General features: G+C 31.5%; 1 protein-coding gene across 5 annotated transcripts; it reads left to right on the top strand.

Moving 5' to 3' along the window:
* The first annotated feature begins 985 nt into the window (after window positions 1–985).
* On the top strand, window positions 986–22,938 carry LOC131076584 (uncharacterized). 5 transcript variants are annotated; one of them, XR_009113411.2, is made up of 10 exons: window positions 1,153–1,478; window positions 1,873–1,930; window positions 3,038–3,120; window positions 3,312–3,394; window positions 3,512–3,562; window positions 4,514–4,689; window positions 8,197–8,304; window positions 20,762–20,815; window positions 20,976–21,024; window positions 22,731–22,938. XR_009113411.2 is itself a non-coding variant. In XM_058013839.2 (3 exons), exons 1-3 carry the CDS (start codon window positions 1,011–1,013, stop codon window positions 2,112–2,114), a joined length of 330 nt encoding a protein of 109 aa, XP_057869822.1. In that variant the 5' UTR covers window positions 986–1,010; the 3' UTR covers window positions 2,115–2,457. The 5 variants fall into 5 exon arrangements, 1 of the variants encoding a protein (XP_057869822.1); XR_009113414.2 differs by adding an exon at window positions 7,869–7,942 and having other exon boundaries at window positions 3,038–3,394; XR_009113412.2 differs by lacking the exon at window positions 3,038–3,120.
* The last annotated feature ends 2,753 nt before the right edge of the window (window positions 22,939–25,691 follow it).

Here is a 25,691-nt window from a genome sequence, read left to right as displayed (position 1 = left end):
TCTTGGGATTTTTGGAGGAGTTTGCCTTGACTTAGAGCAGTAGGTCTGGATGCCTAGGAAGCAGGGTTTTGAGTTAGAGCATATTCAAACAAGGAGGAGTGGATTGAGCAAGGGTATGAGCCTACAAAAGGGAGTTTGTCTGGGAAGCCATGCATGAGATGCTTAGCATTAAAACTTCAAATTGATTTGCAAACATATATGACAGTCACAAACAAGTCTTTTGGAAACCAAATGAACCATAAGACCTAATTCACGTTGTTGAGTACTTCTCTAGCAATCTCCCTATCACTTATTCAATCCAAACTTCCATAGCGAGCCCTGATTTCCAAACATATATATGAGTTATATTATTTGTGTCTTGTGATGGGTTGAACCCAATATCCTTTCTTTTAAGAGCTATGGGATATTTTCCTAGGAACCAAAACCTCCTAAAAGATCATTTCTTAGATCCTCTTTGTAAGAAATGAGAAAGAAAGAAATACTTTCAACATATCTACAACATCCAATTTCTTTTTGGTATGCCATTTATTAGAGGTCTATGATCGAATCATCTTAATGTTTAGACGAGGTCCCATAAATTTTCTAATTAGTCGTATTTCCACTTTAGAGACCCCTTTATCCATAATAATATTAAGAACATTGATAAAGAATTTGACTCAATTTAATCCTAGAACCATGTTTGCAAGAGAGATTCCACACCTTTTCCTCTAAGGTGATTCCTCTAAAGTATTAATCTTGATACCCACATGATATTTCTTCAAGGATCACTCTTCATGTAAAACCTAAATTTAATTCTATATAGTTTAAATATTTTTATTTAATTGTTTTTTTTAAATGAATTACTATGAAATGACCTAAATTTATGTAATTGATAATTGTTACTAATTTTTTTGGCAACAAAAACAAAAATAAGAATAAAATAAAACTTATGTATAAATGACAAACATGAAACATGACAAAAAATACAATGCAATTCATTCTCTCGTCCCTTAGACAAAAATGACCTGAGCATGCCTGTAACAGAACAGAGAGCGGCATGGAGCGCGCCTGTCAACGGTACTCAAACGTCTTCCAGGGAACGGTCTTGTTTTTTTCATTTACCGTTAAAAAAAGCTGGATCTTTCATCTCTATTTATGGGTAGTTCCCCTGCGGAGAGGGGCAGATTGTTCCCTATTGTGTTGATATTTTTTTGGTTTTGTTTGCCTTTCAGATTGTTCCCTTTTCTGTTTTTGTTTTTGCTTTTTTGTTTTTGGCATGGCCATGCCCTTTCTTCCTTCTGCTTCTACGTTTTGCAGTTTTTCTTTTTCATTTTTCATTCATGGTATTTTGTAAATGTTTTGTGTGTGGATGCTAATTTTTCAATGGTATATCAGTTCGACCATGATAGGCCTTGTTTTTTGTTTGTTCATCCTTTTTGTTCATTTTGTTGGCTCAGGGTTCACTACAATCTCTGGAGTTGCCTATGGAGTTGGCTCAGGTTCACTACTCTCTCCCTATCTCCCCTTTTGAAATTCAAATTGACAACCCTGTTTTTTTACTTCAATTTACATGAATCAAACATGTTTTGGACCATGCTGGTAACTTTGTATTTCAAATCGAATACAGAGACCGTAATTACTTTTAAGAGTTACAAGCAATTTCTACTATTATCTGATTCTGACTGCGTATTACTTTTACTTATTTTGTTTCAGAGTAGCTTAATCATGTACTGCTTTCTTCTTATTCATGTACTGCCTATTTTTTTCTTGCTTGTATTCACGTACTCCATGTCTTTTCCTTGTTTGAGAATATTTAGTTGTTTTTGTTCTGCTTGATTAATAGAGAAATTATACATTTGCTTTGTCTGCTTGTTGACTCTGTTTTAATGGCAGGGAGGAGTTCAAGAAGAGCTATAAATAGGCCAACTCTAAAGCCAAGGGTATTGCCCAGGTACCAATTGAATTGGCATACTGTTTGTATGTTTGGTTCATTCTACATTGCAGTTCTATTGTCTTCGTTGCAACCAAAAATTCATGTGTATGTGTATTTCAATACTTTAATGCTGTGCATGTGTATTTTTTTCATGTGTTTAGGGTATCTGTGCTCATGTCTGACACATATATTTCTGAGATGACTATGTCCCGAATGGTTCATTTGTGTTAATTGGTATCTGTTGCTTGATTTGGGCGTGATAAGCACTGGGTGTCTTTTTGTTGTGAATTGAAGTGTTATGATTACTTAATTATGTTCTCCAAATCATTTCAATTCAGTTTGGTAGAACAATCAATTGATTAGTAAAATTTTCTCATAAATAGAGATTGTCTCAAAGTATGTACATTGCTCTTCTATGTTTCAACTGTAAGGAAATTCCTGTTTTTCCTCTTATTCTATCTAATCATTATTGAAGTGTATATATATATATATATATATAATTGTCTATCATGTTTGCGTGGAAGTAGTTCTACATTGAATTTTATCTGGTGGACTGATTTGAAGTGTCCAATTTTTATTTGAAATTTCTAGGGTGTTTGTGCTATCTTTACATGGAAGTAGTCCTACATTGCATTTATCTGGTTTATATATATATATATATATTATTGTTAATTCAGATTATTCCTATTAATGTTAACTGTTATATAACTTATATCATTAGCTATGAATCTGAATTGTGATAGATTTTTTTCTGTTATACTACTATCACTGCAGTCTTAATTAAATTTATTGTTAATATACTGCTATCATTTATTTATTACTAGTGTTATATTGCTGTCATGTTACATGGTTGATGCACTTAAATCACTCTGCATAAACCATTTCAATGAATGGTTGGAATGTTTAATTTTCTTGTCATAAGCTTTGGTATCCCCTTATTGTTTGAGTACTTTATTATTAATCTATGTGAGAGAGACAGGGGAAGAGAGAGTGAACTAACTTTGGCATTTACTTTTAATTCATCAAATTATTATTGAATTAAAATTATTATTATACCGAGATGTCTCTACAGTGACATCAAAAACCTATGTCAATAAATACTCTGACATATAATTTGAAGTGCAGGTGGCTGGCCTGAAGTGGAAGTGGAATTTGATTGTGATTGGCGTTACACTCACCTGCAATGGCTTTATTTATTTTTAGACATGGTTCTCAATGATTCTTGAGTGGTTCATTTTTATTTAATCAATGTCTGTATTTCTGAATGATGGTCTTGTTTAGTATTTTAGACATCATGGATGATGCATTCCATCTAAAGGTGCACGTTCTGTCACATTTATTAGTTTGTCTGTTAAAAGATGGTGATTCAATCATTTTGAATACTGAATTTGTTTTGCAGTGAGGCCTGCAAGAAGGATGTGCCTCTAGCAACTGCTGATATGCATAATTTCTAACAGGATGGAAAAATCTGGACTAATTTTGGTTTGTTGTTTTAGGATTGCTTGTATATCCTATTTATTCTCTTTTAGGTTTTGGTGGACTACCACTGTGTTATATACAAGTAATGGAGGTTTTTATGTGTGCTATATGCTGGTGTAGAAGTCCCAAAAGCACCACAAGAGCCTAAGTGTGCAGAGGCTAATAAACCAGGTGAATAGTACTGCTTTAGCTTCTCTTTTTGTTTCATAGAATCTTATGGTTTGATATATTTCACTAAATCTGTTCATTGATGTTGGTTATCGAGCGAGAAGAAGAAGAAGCTCAAGAAGTTGATTGATTGATTGATAGAAGTTGACTTGTGTTTGATTGATAGAAGTTGACTTTTGTATGCTTGGGTCATTCTACACTGTGCATGTGTATTTCCTTCATGTGACCAAGTCAAACTTGTATATTTCTGAGATGGCTCTGTCCTGAATTGTTCATTTGTGTTAATTGGTATTTGTTGCTTGATTTGGGCATGATAATCATTGGGCCTTTTTTTCTTTCAAGTGAACTAAAGTGTTATGATTACTTAGTTGTGTTTTTTGAATCATTTGAATTCAGTTTGATAGAACAATCAATTGATTAGTAAAATTTTTTCGTAAATAGAAATTGTGTTTATGTACATTGCTCTTCTATGTCTCAACTGTAAGGAAGTTTACTGTTTTTTCTCTTATTCTCTCAAATCATTATTGGTTTGTAGATACATATATTTTTTATTGTCTACCATGTTTGCATGGAAGTACTTCTACATTACATTTTATGTGGTGGACTGATGTTTGTGGCTTCGATTTGAAGTTTCCAAATTATTATTTGAAATTTCTAGGGTGTTTGTGCCATCTTTACATGTATCAGTTACAATACAGTTAGTGACACAAGGTATTTGTCTGCTCCACTTGGTAGGCATGTCAGTTGCATTATGTGACCCGTGTCTTAAAATATGCTTACTTGGATTTGTCCTAAAAATGTTTGTTAGTCTCATTCATTTATGATGTCTGCTATTTTGGTAAATGATTTACTTTGGGGCTTTTTAATACCTATTTATATTGCAAAGGGAAACTTCAAATTGAATAACATCTAGCATCAGGCTTTTTCTTATTTGGGTCACGTTCCTACCTGCAGGTTACCAAAGATGGTGCTGATAAGTGGAAGTCTTTATCAGATGAGGTTTGCAGCTAGGCTACCATATGGTCGGTAAAATATGTAGTTATATTGCAATATATTGAGAAAGTTGTTGAATTGAAGGCAGAGTATGAGAAAGCCATTGCTAAGTACGAAAAAAGAATTTTAAGTGAAGGGTAAGATTGCTTTGATAATGTTTTATTAAAATTTTTAAATTATGTTAATCTTTAAATTGCTCTTGATGTAATTCCATTTATTTAAGTGAGCCCTGTGCTTGAACTTTGATAGCCTTTATTGAATTTTGCTATGATGCATTTTGTGTTTGTGACGTGTGTTGCTTGAATTACTTTTAAATTCGTTTAAATTTGAGCCACTTATCCTTTGTGTGTATTTGCATCTTCTTATTATTTGTGAGGTGTGGGTTTAAATTTTGGAATCTCTTTGTTTGTTATTCATTTGTGTGTGTGAGGGAAATTTTTTAACTTTAAGCATTCACTTTGTGAACTTGAATATTTACTTTGTATATGTATGAAGTTTGTTTGAAAATACTATGTGAAGAGATTGAAGTATCTTTGTGTGGAGAGAGTGCTTTTAATTTATGTGTACACTTTGTGTGTGTTAAGAATGTGCTAGTCTTGATAGTTTGAACTTTATTGTTTACATTATATATGTATGGAGTTTATGTTTGAAGTAACTATGTGTGAGGTGTCTAAACTAGCTTTTTTGGGAAGAGTGTGTTTTAACTTGAGTGTTTACTTTATATATGTTGAAGTTTGTGTTTGAATGAGTGTGGGAACTTGACTTAGGCGTACACTTTGTACTTATTAAGAATGTGCTAGCCTTGGTAGTTTGAACTTTAGTGTTTACATTATATATGCATGGAGTTTGTGTTTGAATAAACTATGTGAAACTAACTTTGTGTGAAGCATGTTTTTGAACTTCACCATGTGTTTATTTTATGTGTGAAGTGGTGTTTAAATTTGACATTCATTTTGTGTGTATCATGTGTTTGGAATTTAATTTTTGCATTCACTTTATGTGGTATGTGTGTTTGAACAAATTTCATATGAAATGTGTTTGCACTTTAGCATGTTTTATAACTCTAGCTTCATTTTACATGTGTGCTTGTATTTTGGCATTTACTAACATTGTGTGAATGAAGGATGTAGTGTGTGTTTGAAAAAACTTTGTGAAGATATTAAAGTAGCTTTGTGTGAATAGTGTTTTTAACTTAGGGATACACTTTGTGCGTGTTAAGAATGTGCTAGCCTTGGTATTTTGAACTTTTATTGTTTACATTATATATGTATGGAATTTGTTTGATTCATGTGTGTGTTTGATTTGAACTTTTGTTGTTTACATTATATGTATGGTATTTGTGTGAATCATGTGTTTGGAATTTAACTTTTCCATTCACTATATGTGGTATATGTGTTTGAACAAATTCAATACGAAATGTGTTTGCACTTTAGCATGTTTTATAACTCTAGCTTCACTTTATATGTGTGCTTGTATTTTGGCATGTAAACATTGTTTGAATGAAGTATGTAGTATGTTTAACTTTGGCTTTCACTTTTTATTTCTGTAAATTTTGTGAGCATGTTTGTGTTTGAAATTTAATTTAGGAAAACTTCAAGTGGTGTGTAGTTTTTGCAATCACTTTGTGGTGTGTTTGTATTTGAATGTTATTATGTGATGTGTGCATTTGAACTAGTCTATTAACTTTGGCAGTTTGAATTTTAGTGTTTGCTTATATATGTATGAAGTTTGTGTTTGAAAAAACTGTGTGAGGTGACTAAATTAACTTTATGGGAAGAGTGTGTTTGAAAAAACTGTTTGGTTTGGGATTCACATTGCTTATTTGTAATTTGGCACATTTGAGCTCAAGTGTTTACTTCTTGAGCTGTTAAACTAACTTCGTGTAAAGCATGTTTTTGAACTTCACCATGTGTTTATTTTATGTATGTGAAGTGGTGTTTAAATTTGACATTCATTTTGTGAATCATGGTGTTTGCTTCATACTTGTGTGTATTAACATTGTGTGAATGATGTATGTTTAAACTTTGGCTTTAAATTGCGTGAATGCAAAATGTATGAATGAGCTTTGATGCTCACTTTGTGTGGAATGTGCTTGAAAGAACTTTGTAGTTTGTGTGGAATGTACAAATCAACTTTTGATGTTCACTTAAAAAATGTGGCATTCATTTTGGCATTCACTTTATCTGAAGTGAATGTGTTTGTGTGTGTGTGAGTGAGTGTGAAAGTTACTTTGTTATTCACATTGTGTGAAGAGTTTCACTCTATGCTTGAACTAACTTTGACATTAATTTTTTTTTCTGTATAAATATGCTTCAACTATCATCTCATGTGGAGAGCATGTACACAAATACTTTCAAATTTACTTCGTGCATGCATGTATTTGAAGCATTATTTGAACTTTGGCATCCCCTTAAATTTATTGAGTGAATTGTTGCATTCATTTTTGGGAGTGAAATGTGATTTACCATCTGTATATATATTTGAGCATTCTCATTCACTTAGTGTGACTCACTTATTATTTGTGTATTGGCATCCACTTATTTGTGTAACGTGTTTGCTCAAACTTTGACATCCTTTTATTTGAGTATGAATTTTGATATTCATTTTGTGTGAGTGAATTAACTTCAACATTTAATTGGATTTGAGCCACTCATTATTTGTGTGAGATGTGTGTTTAATATCCTTTTTATTTGAATGAACTTAGTTATTCATTTTTTAATTTTTAATTTTTTTTTGTGTGAGATGTGTGTTTAATATCCTTTTTATTTGAATGAACTTAGTTATTCATTTTTTAATTTTTAATTTTTTTTTGTGTAAGATAAAAAGATTATTACAATCTTGTGCGTTTGAGATATGCCTGAAGGCTCACGATTTTCAAGATCCCTTGGTGGTGCTTTGAATGGTGATCTTTTTTCTTATCCTTGCATTTGTAGTTGATGAAATCTAAATTCTCTTTGAAAGTTTTCCATAATTTTGAAGTACATTGATTTTTATGTAATTTTGAAGTACATTGATTTTTATGAAATTCTTGATCTGTTTTAGCCTCTCTTTCTCTATCACTGTCATGCAGAAGTTGCATGCATTCCACTGGTTACCATCTTTCTTGTGGCAGTATTCCATCAATGACAACTAGATTATGATAAGTTTTTGTACAATTTCAAATGGTTTTAAGTTTTCTATGAAAGAATCGGTTCCACACAGGACAACCAAAATATGATGGCCAACTAAACCAATAATCTTAAAAAATGGTCATAAAGCTTCTAAGTGTCTAACTGTTAACTAATAAATAGTCTCCATCTTTTCTTTCTTTATCTAGGTGTAAGTTCTACTATAACCCACTATCCAGCGAGTGAGTTTTAGTCGTTGCTCCATTGAATGGGACCATCAGAGGTAAAATTAAATGTTGAGTATTCCCAAAATCTGCTTCAATTCGGTCAATAACACAGTGTCAAATAATTCTGTGTCTTCTATGATGTGGATTGAATTGTTGTATAAATTTGTTCGCTTGAAAATGCAGCGTGAGGGTGGCTAATGAGCCAGGCTGGAAATGGCGAAGGATCTAAATTTCAGTGGTTGTTTCTATAATTAGTTCGACCATGTAGGTCTTGTTTTTTGTTTGCTCATTATTTTTCTTTGGCATGCAGTTGCTGTGACGTTCAGTAGCAGTTTCACAATTGTAGTAGCCATTTCTGAGTTGCCCATTTTGCTGGCTTTTACTATCCTTCTCAACAGTGTTCAGCTCGTGCTTTCAGGTAAAGTAGTTCTACTTCCTATGGAACTACATGTAGCCAATTCCTTGATTTTCTTTCTAAATTATTAAAAAAAATCACAGCTCTGTTTTTCACTTCAGTTTACATTATATTTTAAACGGAAAAGAGACTACATTTACTATTACGAGTTGTAAGCAATTTCTATTAAGAGTTTGACTTCGTATTATTTTTCTTTATTATGTGAAACTTTGTGCCTTGAATATCCTATTCTCATTTGCAAATTTGCAAGTCAATCATGCACTTTGTGTAGATTTAATCTCGTTTATAATGGTTTTCAGTTCATTATTTTATCAAAATTTGAATTTTTTTTTTTTTTTTTCATATTTTAAAAGAAAACCAGATTGCTGTTTGGTTTCAATATTATCCTTATTTTAGTTCATTTGTTTTATCATTAGTTAGGAAATATTAGAAGCATTTTTCCAAGTATGATTGTAAAAATTGTCTATTGCAGCAAAGAAGAGCAATATCTTTCATATTTCCACTGCATTGTTTTGTGGCCAATGTAGATATATTACTTAAAAAGTGTCAAAAATTGCCTATACAACTTGTTGAACTATTTTGGATTTGCAGCAGATAGACTTGAATGCCAGGCCTTCCTTTTACAATGGTTTCTGGAATTGCATTAGCCACCATGTCCATGAGCACTTGCAAAACATATAATAGAAATTAAGGAATCAATGAATTTTATTAAAGAATCATTTTTGTTATAATCAAATAGAATTTCAATATATTAATAAATTTTATTATCAATTGAAAGGATTGAGATCGAGTTTGAAATAATTGGTCCCAACTTACCATATTAGTTCTATGAGATTTTCGACTAATTTTTTGTTGAGGTATTTTGAAAAGAGAAAATGATATAGGGGAAGAGCACCAGTAGCCGTAATAGCTAACTTTGTGCACCCACAGATCTTAAACGATATATCGAATTTTGATTTTTTTTTTTGGTTGTCTTCGTATGCGACTTAACTTCTTAAACCTATTGATTTGGCTTATGGGTAGTAACGATCCGATCTCTATGGGTCGTTATGCGTCGAAAGGTCAAAAAGTGGTCATTTCAAAGTGTCGACCGATACTTGACCTCTTTTGCGCCAGTACCTGCACACCAAAACACCAATATCCATTTATAAAATACCTAAAAACTAAAATATTTTTCATCTTTTTATAAAATATAATTAACCTAAAAAAATCATGACATGCATATAATTAAAAAAATGCTCAATGTAAAAATGTTTAACCCCCTTCCCGCGGAGGTATGGTGGCCCCACGTGGCATGAACTCCCGCTATCTTTTTTGCCCTAAAAACTTAGGGAAATAAAGAATTTTGAAGGTATTTGCACTCGCAACCTTCTGTCGGCGGCCTCCTCCGCAAGCTTGGCCTCCTTTGCAACCTCCGTTGGTAGCCTCCTCCGCAACTTTGACGTCCTCTGCAACCTCCGTCGGCGGCCTCCTCCGTAACCTCGGCTCCCAGGTAACAATAACTTCTCCTCCTTGCATATTGGATGTCCAATGACGGTTTTGCTCCTTCACAGCTGCATAATGATTTGTCTATTGATGAATTCTCTGTTTATAATGTCGAAATCATTGCAGTTAATGCAAAAAAAATTGATTATCGTTTATAATAGTTTGAAACCCCTTCATTATTTATCATTTCCTTTTATGGGTGCGCTGTTAAATGGTTTTTCTCTATTTATAATGCCGAAATCATTATAGTGAATGCGAAAAAAATGATTATTGTTTATAATTGTTCGAAACCCCTTCATTATTTATCATTTCCTTATATGGGTGCGTTGTTAAATGGTGTCTCTCTGTTTATAATGCCAAAATCATTACAGTGAATGCGAAAAAAATTAATTATTGTTTATAATTTTTCGAAACCCCTTCATTATTTATCATTTCCTTTTGTGGGTGCGCTGTTAAATGGTGTCTCTCTGTTTATAATGCCGAAATCATTACAGTGAATGCGAGAAAAATTGATTATTGTTCATAATAGTTCGGAACCCCTTCATTATTTATCGTTTCCTTTTATGGGTGGGCTGTTAAATGGTGTCTCTCTATTTATAATGCCGATATCATTATAGTGACTGCGAAAATAATTGATTATTGTTCATAATAGTTCAAAACCCCTTCATTATTTATCGTTTCCTTTTATGGGTGGGCTGTTAAATGGTCTCTCTGTTTATAATGCCGAAATCATTACAGTGGCTGCGAAAATAATTGATTATTGTTTATAATTGTTCGAAACCCCTTCATTATTTATCATTTCTTTTTATGGGTGCGTTGTTAAATGGTGTGTCTTTGTTTATAATGCAGAAATCAATACAGTGAATGCAAAAATAATTGATTATTGTTCAGAATTGTTCGAAACCCCTTCATTATTTATCATTTCCTTGTATGGGTGCGTTGTTAAATGGTGTCTCTTTGTTTATAATGCCGAAATCATTACAGTGCATGCGAAAATAATTGATTATTGTTCATAATTGTTTGAAACCCCTTCATTATTTATCATTTCTTTTTATGGGTACGATGTTAAATGGTGTCTCTTTGTTTATAATGTCGAAATCATTACAGAGAATGCAAAAAAGATTGATTATTGTTCATAATTATTCGAAACCCCTTCATTATTTATCATTACATGGGTATGTGCAAACTAATGAGTCACAAATTTGGGGAAGTTTGCGCATTGGAAAACGCGCTCCACAAAATGGGCCCCCGTTTTCAAAAAACGAGGGCATGTTAATGGTTTGGGCTCCCGAGCTGAAAGGTGACGGGGGGTCGAAGCTAAATCAAACGGGCCCCCGTTTGTAAACAAAACGGGGGCCCGTTTGTAAACAAAACGGGGGCCCGTTTATAAAAAACGGGCCCCTGTTTTTAAATTCTATTTTTACCCTTTTTTTAGGCGATTTTTTCATTTTCACCCTAACAGTAAATTGACAAGAGATCAAAAACGAGCCCCCGTGCTGTGGTTTCCATTTCAACCCTCCACCACTATCCTAGGTACACATTCAGTCATCTATTTTTACATTTCATAATTTTCTTGTATATTTTTCCTGTTTTTTGTGTATTATTTTAGTTTTCTTTTAAAGTAGTCTATAAATAAATTAGTTTTTACATTTGTAAATTCTTGATTTTGATCTGAAATATTCTTCAATAGTTAACAAATTTAGAAATCAAAACCAAACCTAGATAATTAACAAATTTAGAAATCAAAACCCTAAACCGTAATCAACAAATTTATAAATCAAAACCAAACCTAGATAATTAACAAAACAAAATATCAAATTAGATATCCCAGAAACATCATAACGAAAATGAAATCGAAACAAAAACAAAAACGAAAACGAAATCGAAATAAAAACGAAAACAAAAATGAAAATGAAAACGAAATCGAAACAAAAACAAAAACGAAAACGAAATCGAAACAAAAACAAAAACGAAAATGAAATTGAAACAAAAACAAAAACGAAAACGAAATCGAAACAAAAAAACAAAAATGAAATCGAAACAAAAACAAAAACGTTCGAAAAGGAAATCGAAATAAAATCGAACATATGTACCAAAATTGTTCTTAATCCTCATTAGGCAATACAAAAGTTACCACTAAATTAGTATAACTTAAAAGTAATTAACATTACTCTTCAAATTTTAGATATCAAAGTTTAGGCTTAGGTTTATGCCATGTCATGGCATAAAGGTCCTATTATGGTCCTATTATGTCATGTGATGGTATAAAAGGACCAATTATGGACACATTATGTCATGTCATGGCATAATAGGACACATTATGCCATGATGGCATAAAGTTTAGGCTTAGGTTTATGCCATGTCATGGCATAAAGGTCCTATTATGGTCCTATTATGTCATGTGATGGTATAAAAGGACCAATTATGGACACATTATGTCATGTCATGGCATAATAGGACACATTATGCCATGATGGCATAATATGTCCTATTATGCCATGACATTGCATAATGGGTTCATAGTTGGTCCTATTATACCATGTCATGGCATAATAGGACCTATTATGCCATCATGGCATAATAGGTCCTATTATGCTATGACATTGCATAATAGTCCACCTATTATGCCATCATGGCATAACAGGTCCATAGTTGGTCCTATTATTAGATTTTTAAAAACTTATAAATATCATGTGTATAATTTAACATATCCACACTTAAAGGATTTGGTTTTGCATAAAAATTAAAAAAGAGAGAAAAGTAAACATAATTTTTTTATTCATGGGTGAAAACCATTCTTATGACACCTTGGACAAGTACCTTGGCATTGAATGTATAATTTTTTTAAAAAGTACCCTACACTTAGGAGTATACCATAATCCATTCAAATTCTCTTTATTCTCAACCATCCTTGTCATCATCCATATCATGTATCTCACATTCCTAGTTTTTGACCTTGATTCAAGTGTTTTAATCATTTTGAGACATGTTTTAGGAAGATTCTAATATATAAAATCCTATTTACAGAGAACTCTTACAAAAAAATTGAGAAGATGAGTAACATATATCCACATCTCTACCAAAGTAGGGAGTATGAGTTGAACATGTGATGCCTACCTAGGTAGATATCTACCCAAGTAATCTTATCCTATCCTCTAGGTGCAATTATGCAATACAATAGTTAGGTAAATGCAAGAAAACAATGATGCACCAACAAAGTTAATGTACACATTGAGGTGACACATAACATAAAAGAGAAACCACTAGATATCACATGATTTAATATTTTATGTTTACTTCATATTCTATTAGGTACCCACTTGTAGGGCATGTTTAATATTTTCTCACTTGATTTCCTTTTTTAATCATACTTTTACTTCATGTGTTTTATCTCCTATTTTTACATTAAATCTAATCTTTATTAGTAAATACTAATTCCCCATAATGATTGATGTCTTACACTTTAATCTTTGTTCTATCTTATGATCTTCAAGACTATTTGCTTCACATGTATGTTCATATAGTGTTTTTTTGATCTTATTAAAGCATAATCTTATGTTTGTATATTGGTTAATCTATCTTCTTAAAGTATTATCTTATGTTCATACATTGGCCTATTATTATAGAGAATATAATAGATTATCACTATTTGATCACGCATTTTTTCATCTTAGTATCATATGATTGTGCCTCACACAATGATCTTATGATCATATCTTGGTTTATAGAGCGTAATGATCTTACATTTCAATATCTTATTTTAAGCACTTATCATCAATCCTTATATATCCTTACACTAGAAGGAGGATCATCTTATTTCTCACTTCTTTATTGATCTTATGTATGAAATATTTTTATATTGATTTTAATAGTTGATGCATTTTAATAATAAGGGGGAGGATGTTGAAAATAACGCATCATATAGATGTTATACTATATAAATTAGTAAATAATAAGTTTGGTACGACTATTTTTGAAAAATAGGAGAGCAGGGTATTTGGAGACACCACTTTTTTTTAATATAATTTATCAATTTCTAATAGTAAAGTCAAAGATATTAATATCACAAAATTGAATTAAATATGTTAATTTCTTAAGATTTTGAGAAATGAATTTATTAAATTGAATATATAATAGATTTATGATGTTTCATTGAAAGTTTTTATTAAGTTTTGTGCGCAAATTTTATATTTAAAGATTCAATAGTATGTACATGTATATTTTTTAAGTTCAATATTATATTATATATTTCATGTGTATCTCATTCAACAACATAAAAATGTTACTATTTATAAACGTTTTTTTTAATTTAGTAAAATAGATTCTTCTTTGACATAGAGTTGTATATAATTCATGTATATCTTTATATATGTAAGAGCTCTTTGTTATCATGGATGTCTTTGACATAGATGAACTATTAGGTGAAAATCCCCCACCACAACCCCCTCCTCCACCTCCACCACCACCTCCTCCTCCTCCACCCCTTAGATTGGATGAAATTCGTTTAAGAGAACGAATTAATGAAAACCTACAAGTGATTGAACAAAACATTGCTGCTATCCAAAATGAGCCAATCATGCCACCCCATCTTCTAGAGTTTGCAAAATCAATGCAAACTGTTGTTGAGTCAGTTAGATCTGTTGATTCTCAATTAGATCAATTTCATAGACGACGACAACAGTTGCGTGATTTTTATGCCGATGGTTTAACTTATAGGCAAATCACTGATTTGAAAATAACCAAAGCTCATTTATGTCCATATTTTACTAACCCCAAAACAAGAGAACCAATGCAACCTAACCAGAAAAGAATTTCAATTAGGTGGTGTGTGCATCCAGAAATGGCCAGTCATAACCCAACAACAACCACAGATCCTGTTGGATAGTCATAACCATCATCATTTACTCGAGGAGTGGTTAGCTTATGTTTTGGCTCTACACATCGAGCCAACCAATCCTCTGTCCCCTCTTCACTGTCCTCTGGTGCAACAACAACATAGACATGTCCTGTGCACCCAACAATTTTATTTTAATATTTAATGAGAAATAAAAACAAAAATATACACTGTAAGATTTCATAAATATGTACTATTTAATAAATCAAAACAAATTTCAAAAACAATTTTACCTTGTTGTATAAGATCTGAAATGCGATCATAGTCATTTGATGCAAACATTTGATCCATATCTTCACCAGTTCTTTCATGCGGATCATTTGCGTCTATGGGTGTCAATGATCTTTGTTGCCATTCTTCAACCCATTCTTTATTCTCACAAAATTCCCAATCTCCAGAAACACAAAACTGACAAAAGCAAGCAAGTTGCCTTGTGAATATAGTCCATGTGTTTGAATTAGAACTCTTAAACGAATGTCATTTAGTTGATCCAATGATGGTATTACAATAATGCCAAATAGGAATACTATCTTCCTCTATCAACCAAAAGAAACGTCGAATTGTAGAGTTTTCAGTTGATCCTTTTGACAACTTTGAATTGCACCAATCTACAATTGCAAGAGCATCTCTGAATTTCACTGCATCCTCGAATTTCAATTGCTCTCTAGCAAGAGCTCTTTTTATACAGGCACCGGCTCCATCATGTTCCCCTTTATCATGTCCCGCTTCAAAAAAACTCTATAAATGTTGGACATTGGTTATCTTGTGAACTTTGCATAGCCATTAAAACATTCTTGCATTTTTGAATTGTCCAGTGCAGTTATCTGACCATATCATATGTTGTTTCATGTTAATTTCTCTTTCCTTAATATTATCATAAAATACCTCGAAGCAATGTTGAACAAACTCTGAAGAGTGTAATCGATTATCACTAACATAGAAATGATACTCCCTCAAAATTTTTCTGTTATCTTCTGTACTGTCATGGTCATGTTTATATATAATGTGCACAAATATGGCCACTTGCACTGAGTTGTAGTATTGTGATTGAGTTTCCTCTTGTGGTTTTAGAGTATAATTTTCTGCAAAATCCACAACTGATACTATTGTTCCAAGTGGAAATGTGTTCTTGCATATGTGAAACTGTCCATCAAGCCATCGGGCATGTTGGGAATGTTTCACATATTTTGGAACAATATGAGTTTTAAACTCACTAATAAATGCATTCACACTATTCTGTTCCGTAATCAATTCTAAATGTTTCCCCATCTTTCCATCCTTTAGAGGGTATTCTATATTTTTAAATCTCCTAACATCAACCATTTTTTGTCCAAACTCAGATGAAACATGTTCATGCAAACATTCACCTATCGAAGAATAGTTCCCACTTAAATTGCAAAGGCCATAAATGCATGAACTTGAAAGAAATAATTGTTCATTAGGTGGTTTACAAAATAAACTTCCAATAAAATCTTTTATAGCTTCAGGTGGAACATAAACACCACAATCCTGCACAAGATCATTACCATGCAACATACAACGTATATATCGAAAAACATCATAATAGTAACGAAATTGAACACGAGTTTTACAACAAGAAGATATTATTTGTTTATTGATTTTAACATATCAGGGTTTGCATTTTTCAAATGATCTTTGACTAATTCGTAAATTCATTAACACAGATTCATCACTAATTTTTTTAAAGAATTCAGTTCGAGTCATGTCAAGAAGATGCTTTGGATGAGGATCACGAATTTTTGATCCCACCCTTAACTTTAAAACATCTCTAGCATTTGATGAAACTCTAGTGTTATCATGCCAAAATTTTGCAATTAATTGTTTAGTTTCATCATTTAATTTCATGTTCGACCTTTGAAGTCTACCACTAAAACTCCAACAATGGTTTAGTGGATCAATTTCAATTGTGTCTCTTCTTTTGGTCGCTCTTGACAAGGTTCTATGATGTAAGTTCAAATAGCCACTTATATCACTTAACATTCTTTTACTAACAATCATTTTGTTAACTATAGCAGTCGTTATGACTCTACGTGCTGCATTCTTATCTTTAGATCGACTTGTTTTTCTGATAGAATCGATGGCACTGGCAACAATAGATACAACTTGCTTATATGATTCATCTTTTCTTTTTGGTTTTGCATAAATACCTATTTTTTTCATGACTTTACACATTTTTAACATTTTTTATTAATTGTAGCATTAATTGACATTGGAATCCTAACTTTTTATTATAGAAAAATTGTTTATATAATCTGTTCGCATGTGTTCTGATTTGTCTCCAAGAAACTAACCCATTAAGATTATCTAGCACATTGCTATCAATAGTAAACAAATTACATTCATTTTCTTTCAGAGAGGGGGGTGTAATATTTTCAATTTTTATTTCTTTTTGTATTGGTGTATGAAATTTATATCTAGCTTCATTTAAATCAGCAATTTGATTGGCATAATAGTCATTGGGAATTAAAAACATACCAGGATTCGCATCCACATGAACATTTGCATCAATAGTCATACCCGTGTTTGGTTATACATTTCTTGCATCCATCATGATCTCTTCAATGGTCTCATTTACAACAGGCACTGAACTAGATGCTTCAAAAGTATTATTCAATTGTCATTGTTGTGATCTTCGATCTCTTTGACGTTTTGCCTCCTCTCTTTGTGCTTGAATTTCGTCCGCTGTCATTGTCCTTTTTTTTTTCTTTTTTCTTTTGACGTTGCTTAGAATCCATCTTTACAAACTCCTCTTCAAAAAATAATATCTTTTTATTGAGTTCTTAAAAAAATCATGTAAAAAATATTAAAAAATACTGCCAAATGATGTAAAAAATCTTTGTCAGTACGGATTTCAATGATAGTGTGGTAAATTGATGCAATTTATCTTTTTTTTTTACAGTAACGGTTATTTAGAAACAGGGGCCCGTTATTTAAATAACAGGTCCCCGTTTTTAAAACGGGGGCCTGTTATTAAATCCAACGGGCAAAAAAATGGAACGGGCCCCCGTTCAGTAAAATTTGAATTCACCACCCGCCACTTGCCTTGGGATTAGGCCCGGGATAGGCCTGGGATGGCCATACCTAAGACATGAACCTGCAAATTCAAAGCTCCATGAATGAAAGCACAAATATGAACTTCTAACATAGTTTATGTGCCTCTAATCAGAAATTTTTTATACGAAATTAAAACCCATTTCAGATTATACTGTCTAGATTCTATATATGTAAATTTATTTAAAAATTGATTATTTTAACTATTTTTCATTTAATTTATACTAAATCAGGTCCATAAATTTGAAATATTAACTAATTTTCTTAATTTAATAACTTTTTTATTTTAATGAATTTTGAAAAAAAAAATTATGTCATCAATCTACACAAATTTTTTTTCTATTTAAAAAAAAAAAAATTCAAAAAATGCTAAGTTTACGTCAAATTATGTGGGTTGTACACATCAAATTTTTAAAAAGATAATTACGGCCATTAAAAAATTAATAAAAAAAATATTAGAAAAAAAAAAAATAGAAAAATATGCTCATCAATCTTCAGTGTGTTACAAACCATTTTCCAAAACGGTTTTAGAAAATAATTTTTATAGTGTCAAAAAGTGTGGGTCGTACACATGCATGGTATGGTCCTGAAACAGACATTTTTAAAACATAGTTTTTAGAACTCCATTCAAAAAGTTATTTTTTATTATGTGGGTATTAAAATAAATTACATATTTGAAAAGTACACTTAGAGGGCTATCTTTTATATTACTGACTTTTTCTAAGATTCAATCTCTAAGTGTTTCAAAATTTAAGCTCAAATGAGATAAAATCTGAAAAACAGGGAAAACACTTCCACTTTTTGGCCAAAAAGTGGACTCATCTTCTTGCATTGGCCCACATTTATACAAATATACATATATACACACACACGTGCGTGTGTGTGTACACGTGGCACGAACTCCCGTTATCCTTTTGGCCCTAAAAACTTAGGGAAATGAAGATTTTTTGTGGCATTTTCATTGTTTGCTCAGCCTTCAATTTGTTAATATACTCACTGTAAATATTATCAGGCGTACCATACATTACTTCCAATAAATTTCATATGAGAAATACAACAACATCATTCAGCCATTTACTCATTTTATTTTCAGCTATATGGTTATTGTCTATATTATCATGTATACAGAAATAGAGACACAATACCATTTTATTTTGTTCAAAGATGTTCAATGATGAGTTACAGAAATAGATTTGTTTTTCATCATTTATTTCAATGGCATTGAGGGTTTCATTTCAATGATCTCTCTCTGTATATATATTTATACGGTAGCATTTTTTTTGTTGTTGAAAGATGTTCAATGATGTAATTGTTCACTATCTAGTAGAATATCAACAATATCCAATTTTCAATCACATCACAGTTCACTATCTCGTGTTTCTAGTTTTTCTCCTTGTTATATAATGTTTCAAGTTTTCTACCTATGTCTGTGTGTCTATCTATATATACACACACACACACAACACAGTTACATACTTATAACTCTTGCATGGCTTTTTTGAGTTCTCTGACTATATGGTTATTGTTATATAATGTTTCAATTCTTGTACCTCTCTCTCTCTCTCTCTCTCTCTCTCTCTCTTTATATATATATATATATTACAAGTACATACTTACAACTCCTGCATGGTTTTTTGAGTTATCTGGCTATATGGTTATTGTCTATATTATCATGTATACACAAATAGAGACACAATAGCATTTTATTTTGTTGAAAGATGTTCAATGATGAGTTACAAAAATAGATTTTTTTTTTTATCATTTCTCTCAATGGCATTGAGGGTTTCATTTCAATGAGATGTCTCTCTCTATATATTTATACGGTACCATTTATTTTTTGTTGAAAGATATTCAATGATGAAATTTTTCACTATCTAATAGAATATCAGCAATATCCACTTTTCAATCACATTACAGTTACATATTTTACTCCTGCACCTCATGCTTCTAGTTTGTCTCTTTGTTATATACAGTTTCAAGTTCTCTGCCTATATGGTTATTGTCCATATATATGTACACACACACACACACGTGTGTGTGTGTATATATATATATATATATATATATATATATACATATACATGAAGAAACACACAATAGCATAATATGTTCTATAACGATGGTTGATGCGAGTTCTCTGGCTATATGGTTATTGTCTATATATATTTCTATATGTATATGGACAATAACCATATAACCACATAACTTGTTGTAATCAACAATAGTTTCCTTATTCAAAGGCGGTCATTCAGATTGGTACACATTGAATAACTAAATTCCTTCTACAGTCAATGTTAAATGCTATAAATATTTCAATTTAAATTATATTGTTTTCAGTAAACCAGCATTTTTTTCAATATAGTCATTGTAAATAATATTAGTAGCCATGTTGGATGTCCAATGATGGTTTATGCTCCTTCGTAGCTGCATTATGCTTTGTATATTGACGATTTCTTTGTATGCGGTTTACAGTTTCATTTCAATGCTCTCTTACAGTTTAATGTGCCTATATGTTTGTCATCCACACACACACACACATACATATATGGTTATTGTCCATACACACATACACACACACATACATGTTTGTGTGTGTAGAATAAAACTGAACAATTCGAAGCAATGGAGGTCTGCATATTCAATATGACATGAACGAATATTTCCCACAAAAATTCAAATTTGAAAATTGGTAGCTACCACAATTTAATGCATTGCACATTCGAATTATATTATAAGACAAAATTTTCCATGTCACTTTGATTACAATCCAATTCATTGCATATTTCTGAGTTTTGCAAATTCCCTTTGCACATTCCTTAGGTAACTCTTTCTTTGTAATATATATGTACGTTGTGCATATGTATGTACATGTGCATATGTGCAATTCTATGTACATGTGCGTATGTATGTAGCTGGATATGTATATGTATGTACTTATGCATTCAATAATGTATGGATGATTTGTTGTTACAACTTTAGGCTACCCTCGATTATTGTTGTTTTTTGCAGGCGTGCTAGAGCATCGAGGGAAGAACCATACTTGTGGAAGATCATCATATCAATGTAAATGTGTTTATTAACACACTTCAATTCTTTGGAGATTATGCCTTAAATGCTTATATTTATTTTTTTTAGATATCTTCGGTAGTTATGCATTTCTTATTAAATGTGTTTCTTAACACACTTTAGTTTGTTTTGCATTTTGTTGTGATTGTTATGGCAGGCAATGATCTAGGACTCACTATGTCAAAGACAACAAGCATGCCTCTCAGGTAAAGTCTATATGACTTTACTTTGACAATGATCTAGTAGACAATGCAATTTGTGATTTGTTTATGTTTCAATTTCTGAATTGTTTGTGTTTTATTTGTTTAAATTTCTCACTTAGTTCATATGTTTCAATCTTCTCTTTGTTGGAATTGTACTTTTGCAATGATCTAGTAGACAATGCAATTTCTGATTTGTTTATGTTTCAATTTCAAAATTTTGATCTTTTTCAATTTGTTTAACTCATCATTGAACATCTTTCAACAACAAAAAAAATGCTACCGTATAAATATATATAGAGAGACAGATCATTATGCACACACACACACACACACACACACACACACACACACACACACACATAGGTACAAAACATGAAACATTATATAACAAGGAGAGAAACTACAAGCACAAGATGCATGAGTGGAAGATGTAACTGTGATGTGATTAAAAAGTGGATATTGTTGATATAGTATGAAGATGCAGATTCATTTCTCAAATGAGTAAATGGTTGAATGATGTTGTATTTCTCATATGAAATTTATTGGAAGTACTACATGGTATGCCTGATAATATTATTTACAATGAGTATATTAACAAATTGAAGGCAGAGCAAACAATGAAAATGCCACAAAAAAATTTCATTTCCCTATGTTTTTAGGGCAAAAAAGATAGCGGGAGTACAACATATTTTTTTACCACCATTTTAAACTTTGTAATAAAAGTTGTCTCGCCTGGTGTATATGTGTGTGTGTGTGTGTGTGTGTGTGTGTGTGTGTGTGTGTGTGTGTGTGTGTGTGTGTGTGTGTAGTCACTGTAAGTAATAGTATAAAGCATACACATTATTGTAATGATAAATAATGAAGGGGTTTTGAACAATTATGAACAATAATCAAATTTTTTTGCATTCACTGTAATGATTTTGGCATTATAAACAGGGAGACACCATTTAACAACGCACTCATAAAAGGAAATGATAATTAATGAAGGGGTTTCGAAGAAAACGAAAAGATATTAAGTTGTTTTGCCATTCTCTGTGATGATTTTGGCGTTATTAAACATTTTGTGAGGATTTTGGCATTATTAAACTGTAAGAGAGCATTGAAATGAAATTGTAAACCACATACAAATAAATCATCAATAGACAAAGCATAATGCAGCTAGGAAGGAGGTAAACCATCATTGGACATCCAATATGGTTGTTAATATTATTTACAGTGACTATATTGAAAGAAATGCTAGTTTATATTATTTACAATGACTATATTGAAAGAAATGTTGGTTTATTGAAAACAGTATAATTTGAATTGAAAGATCTATAGCATTTAGTTAACAATATTCATTGAACAGAGGGAATTTAGTTACTTTGTGTGTACCAACCTGAATGTGCGCCCTCGAGTAAGGAATGTGTAGAGGGTATTTGCAAAGCTCAGGAATATGCAATGAATTGGATTGTAGTGAAAGTGACACGGAAAATTTTGTCTTATAATATAATTCAAATGTGCAATGCATTTGATTGTGGTAGCTAGCTATTTTCAAATTTAATTTTTTGTGGGAAACAATCAGTCATGTCATATTAAATATGCAGTCCTCCATTGCTTCGAATTGTTCAATTTTCTTCCCTGCTTTGAATGAAACTTGGTTTTTTAAATTAGATTTTATGCAAATTCTTGGATATTGGGGAGCCTTACACTAGTAGTTGCAAATGCAGATCCATTTAATGCATGAAGTTGTGAAGTGATATTTGGAAGAATGTACACTTGAGTGTCTAAGAAGTTTACAATGGATTGTTTTTATGTCATGTAATGCACCAATAGCTGTGCATATGTAATTGTAATTGGAGTACATTTGTACTCTTAAGCCACTTGCATAAAGTGGCAAATGTAAACATTAAGTTTTTTAAAAAATAAAAATGTTTATTATTTGTGCAAGATGTTTTGTATTAAAATAGGAAATGTACCAGTAGTTGTTTATTTTTTTTACTTTTTGGTTTTCAACTACTAATTCATTTGTGAACATGTATTGGTGTTAAAATAAATATTTACTGGTATTTTTTTATTTATGTACTGACCCTTTTTTTCTTTTTTTGGGGCGTGGAGGGGGGGGGGGGGGGGGTGTTCAACATGGTATTAAGGTGACGGTTATTGGAACTATTTCAGCTATTGGTACTTTCCCCCTATTGTATACAATGGTTGTGCTTTCTATGCATCTAGAATAGAGCTATTGTATGTGTCTTGCCATCTATTTCTTCTTATCTTGATGAGATTAAATTTTATATGATTAAAATGTGAGTGAGAACTAAATAGAGAGAATAAGGCCATGCCAAATAGAAAAATAAAGAGTAATCTGGTAGTAAAAATGATACTTAGGATTTGGGGGATGGTAGGGAAAGATAGTCCAAAGGCCATTTCTTGAGAATGGTGAGCGACGGTATGCGTAGACATCTACACACAAATCACATTCCAAGAAATTGTTTGTCTACATTTCTCACACAATATCACATTGTACCCAACCATGGTCAATGCACCTTTAATCTCTTTTGCAACTGAAAATAATAAGTGACTCTAATACCATAACAAAATTTTTGAAGTTTGAGTCTTTTAAGTTAAAGTTGAAAATAAATTCAGAAATTCAAATTATTGTTGTTTGTGTTACTAGTATAGAACATATATCATTAGCTATGAATATGCATCATGATATATTTATTGTTGTTATGCTATGGTCAATGTTGTCATGATTAATTTTGTTGCTGTTATACTACTGCTATGATATAATTACTATTGTTTTAATGTTTTTATGTTTTACTGATAATAGGATAATAGAACAGGTTGATGTTGAATTGATGCTGATGTTGTTGTCATTCTATTTTTCTTTGGCAACGCTATGCCCCTTAATTTTATTTTGTTGAAGAGTTATGATTTTTTTTCATCTTTTCTTTGTATTGCTGCTCCATATTTATATTCTATGTTCTGATTTATTTCTCATGTTTAGATTTTTTTAGTTTACTTAATATTTTTTTCTAAGGTATGTTATAAGTTATAAATAATTGACTTTTCATTTATTAATTGGTTGACCCCCTTTAGCATGATTATTTCAATTAATCTTTGCATCTTGTTTAAGTATAATATTCAAAGATCTTGCATATTATTGGATGAAAGTAAAGATTATCTCAATTATCATTCCAATCAATGCCAAACATATTTCAATTTTGCTCTTGCTCTAGATTTTTAGTACTTTCATCCTTTGAAAGAACTTTTACATTCATTAAGTGTGCACATATGTGTTTAAATGAACATTTTGATAGTCACTTCATGTGTGTGTGTGTGTGTTTGAATGGACTTTAGCTTTCATTGTAAGTTTACATGGGTTTGAAGTTAACTTTGACATTCATTAAGTGTGTACATGTGTTTGAATGAACACTTTGATAGTCACTCTTATGTATATGCGTGTATATGTGCATGCTTGTCTGCATGTGTGAGTGAACTTTGACATTCATTATGTGAAGAAATATTTTGACATTCATTTGTGTGTAAAAGGATATTTTGACATTCAATTTGTGTTAAGTGTATATATCTATGTGTTTGAATGAACATTTACTTTAACTTTGCATGTGTGGGTGTGTTTGAAAGTTAGCTTTAGCATTCACTATGCATGCATGTGTGTTAATGAACTTTGTCGTTCACTTTGTGTGCATGTATGTGAATAAAATTTTGGCATTCTCTACATGCGCATGCATGAGTAACTTCAAGGCAATGTGGGTTTAAATGGAATTTTGCATTTGCTATGTGTATGCACAAAATACTTTCATGCACATTTTGTGTGAAGTATGCGTAAGTATTTTTTTTAATCAACTTTGAATTTCATTGTCTATAGGTGGATTTTAAAGTTAAAACTTGCCATGTTTTTATGTGTGTGAATAAACTATGGCATTCCTTTTGTGAAAGTAGATTATCTTAATTATCATTCCTATCAATGCCAAACGGATTTTAATTTTGCTCTTGCACTATATTTTAATTAATTTCATCCTTTGAAACTTAACTTTGACATTCATTAAGTGTGCACGTGTTTGAATGAAAAATTTGATACTCACTCTATGTATATGTGTGTGTGTGTGTGTTTGAATGAACTTCAACTTTTATTGTAATTGTACATTGGTCTGAAAGACTGTCATTCACTTTGTGTGTGTGTGAATAAAGTTTTGGCATTCTCTACATGTGCATGCATGTGTTTAAAAATTAACTCTGGCAATGTGGGTTTAAATAAATTTTTGCTTTCTTTATTTGTATGCACAAAATACTTCGATGTACATTTTGTGTGAAGTGCGTGTAAGTGTGTTTTTGAATGAAACTTGAATTTATTTATGTGTAGGTTGGTTTGTTTTTTAATGAAACTTGAATTTATTTGTGTGTAGGTGGTTTGTTTTTGAATGAAACTTGAATTTATTTGTGTGTAGGTTGGTTTAAAGTTAAAACTTGACATGTTTGTATATGTAAGTGAATAATCTATGGCATTCCTTTTGTGTGTGTGTGAAAGCAAGATTATCTCAATTATCATTCCTATGAATGCCAAGCAAATTTAAATTTTGCTTTTGCACTAGGTTTTTAGTACTTTCATCCGTGGAAACTTAACTTTGACATTCATTAAGTGTGCACAGTTGTTTGAATGAACACTT

Source organism: Cryptomeria japonica, chromosome 10 (genome assembly GCF_030272615.1).
Source record: "Cryptomeria japonica chromosome 10, Sugi_1.0, whole genome shotgun sequence".
NCBI classification, from domain to species: Eukaryota; Viridiplantae; Streptophyta; class Pinopsida; order Cupressales; family Cupressaceae; genus Cryptomeria; species Cryptomeria japonica.
This window is presented reverse-complemented; position numbering and strand designations above follow the sequence as displayed.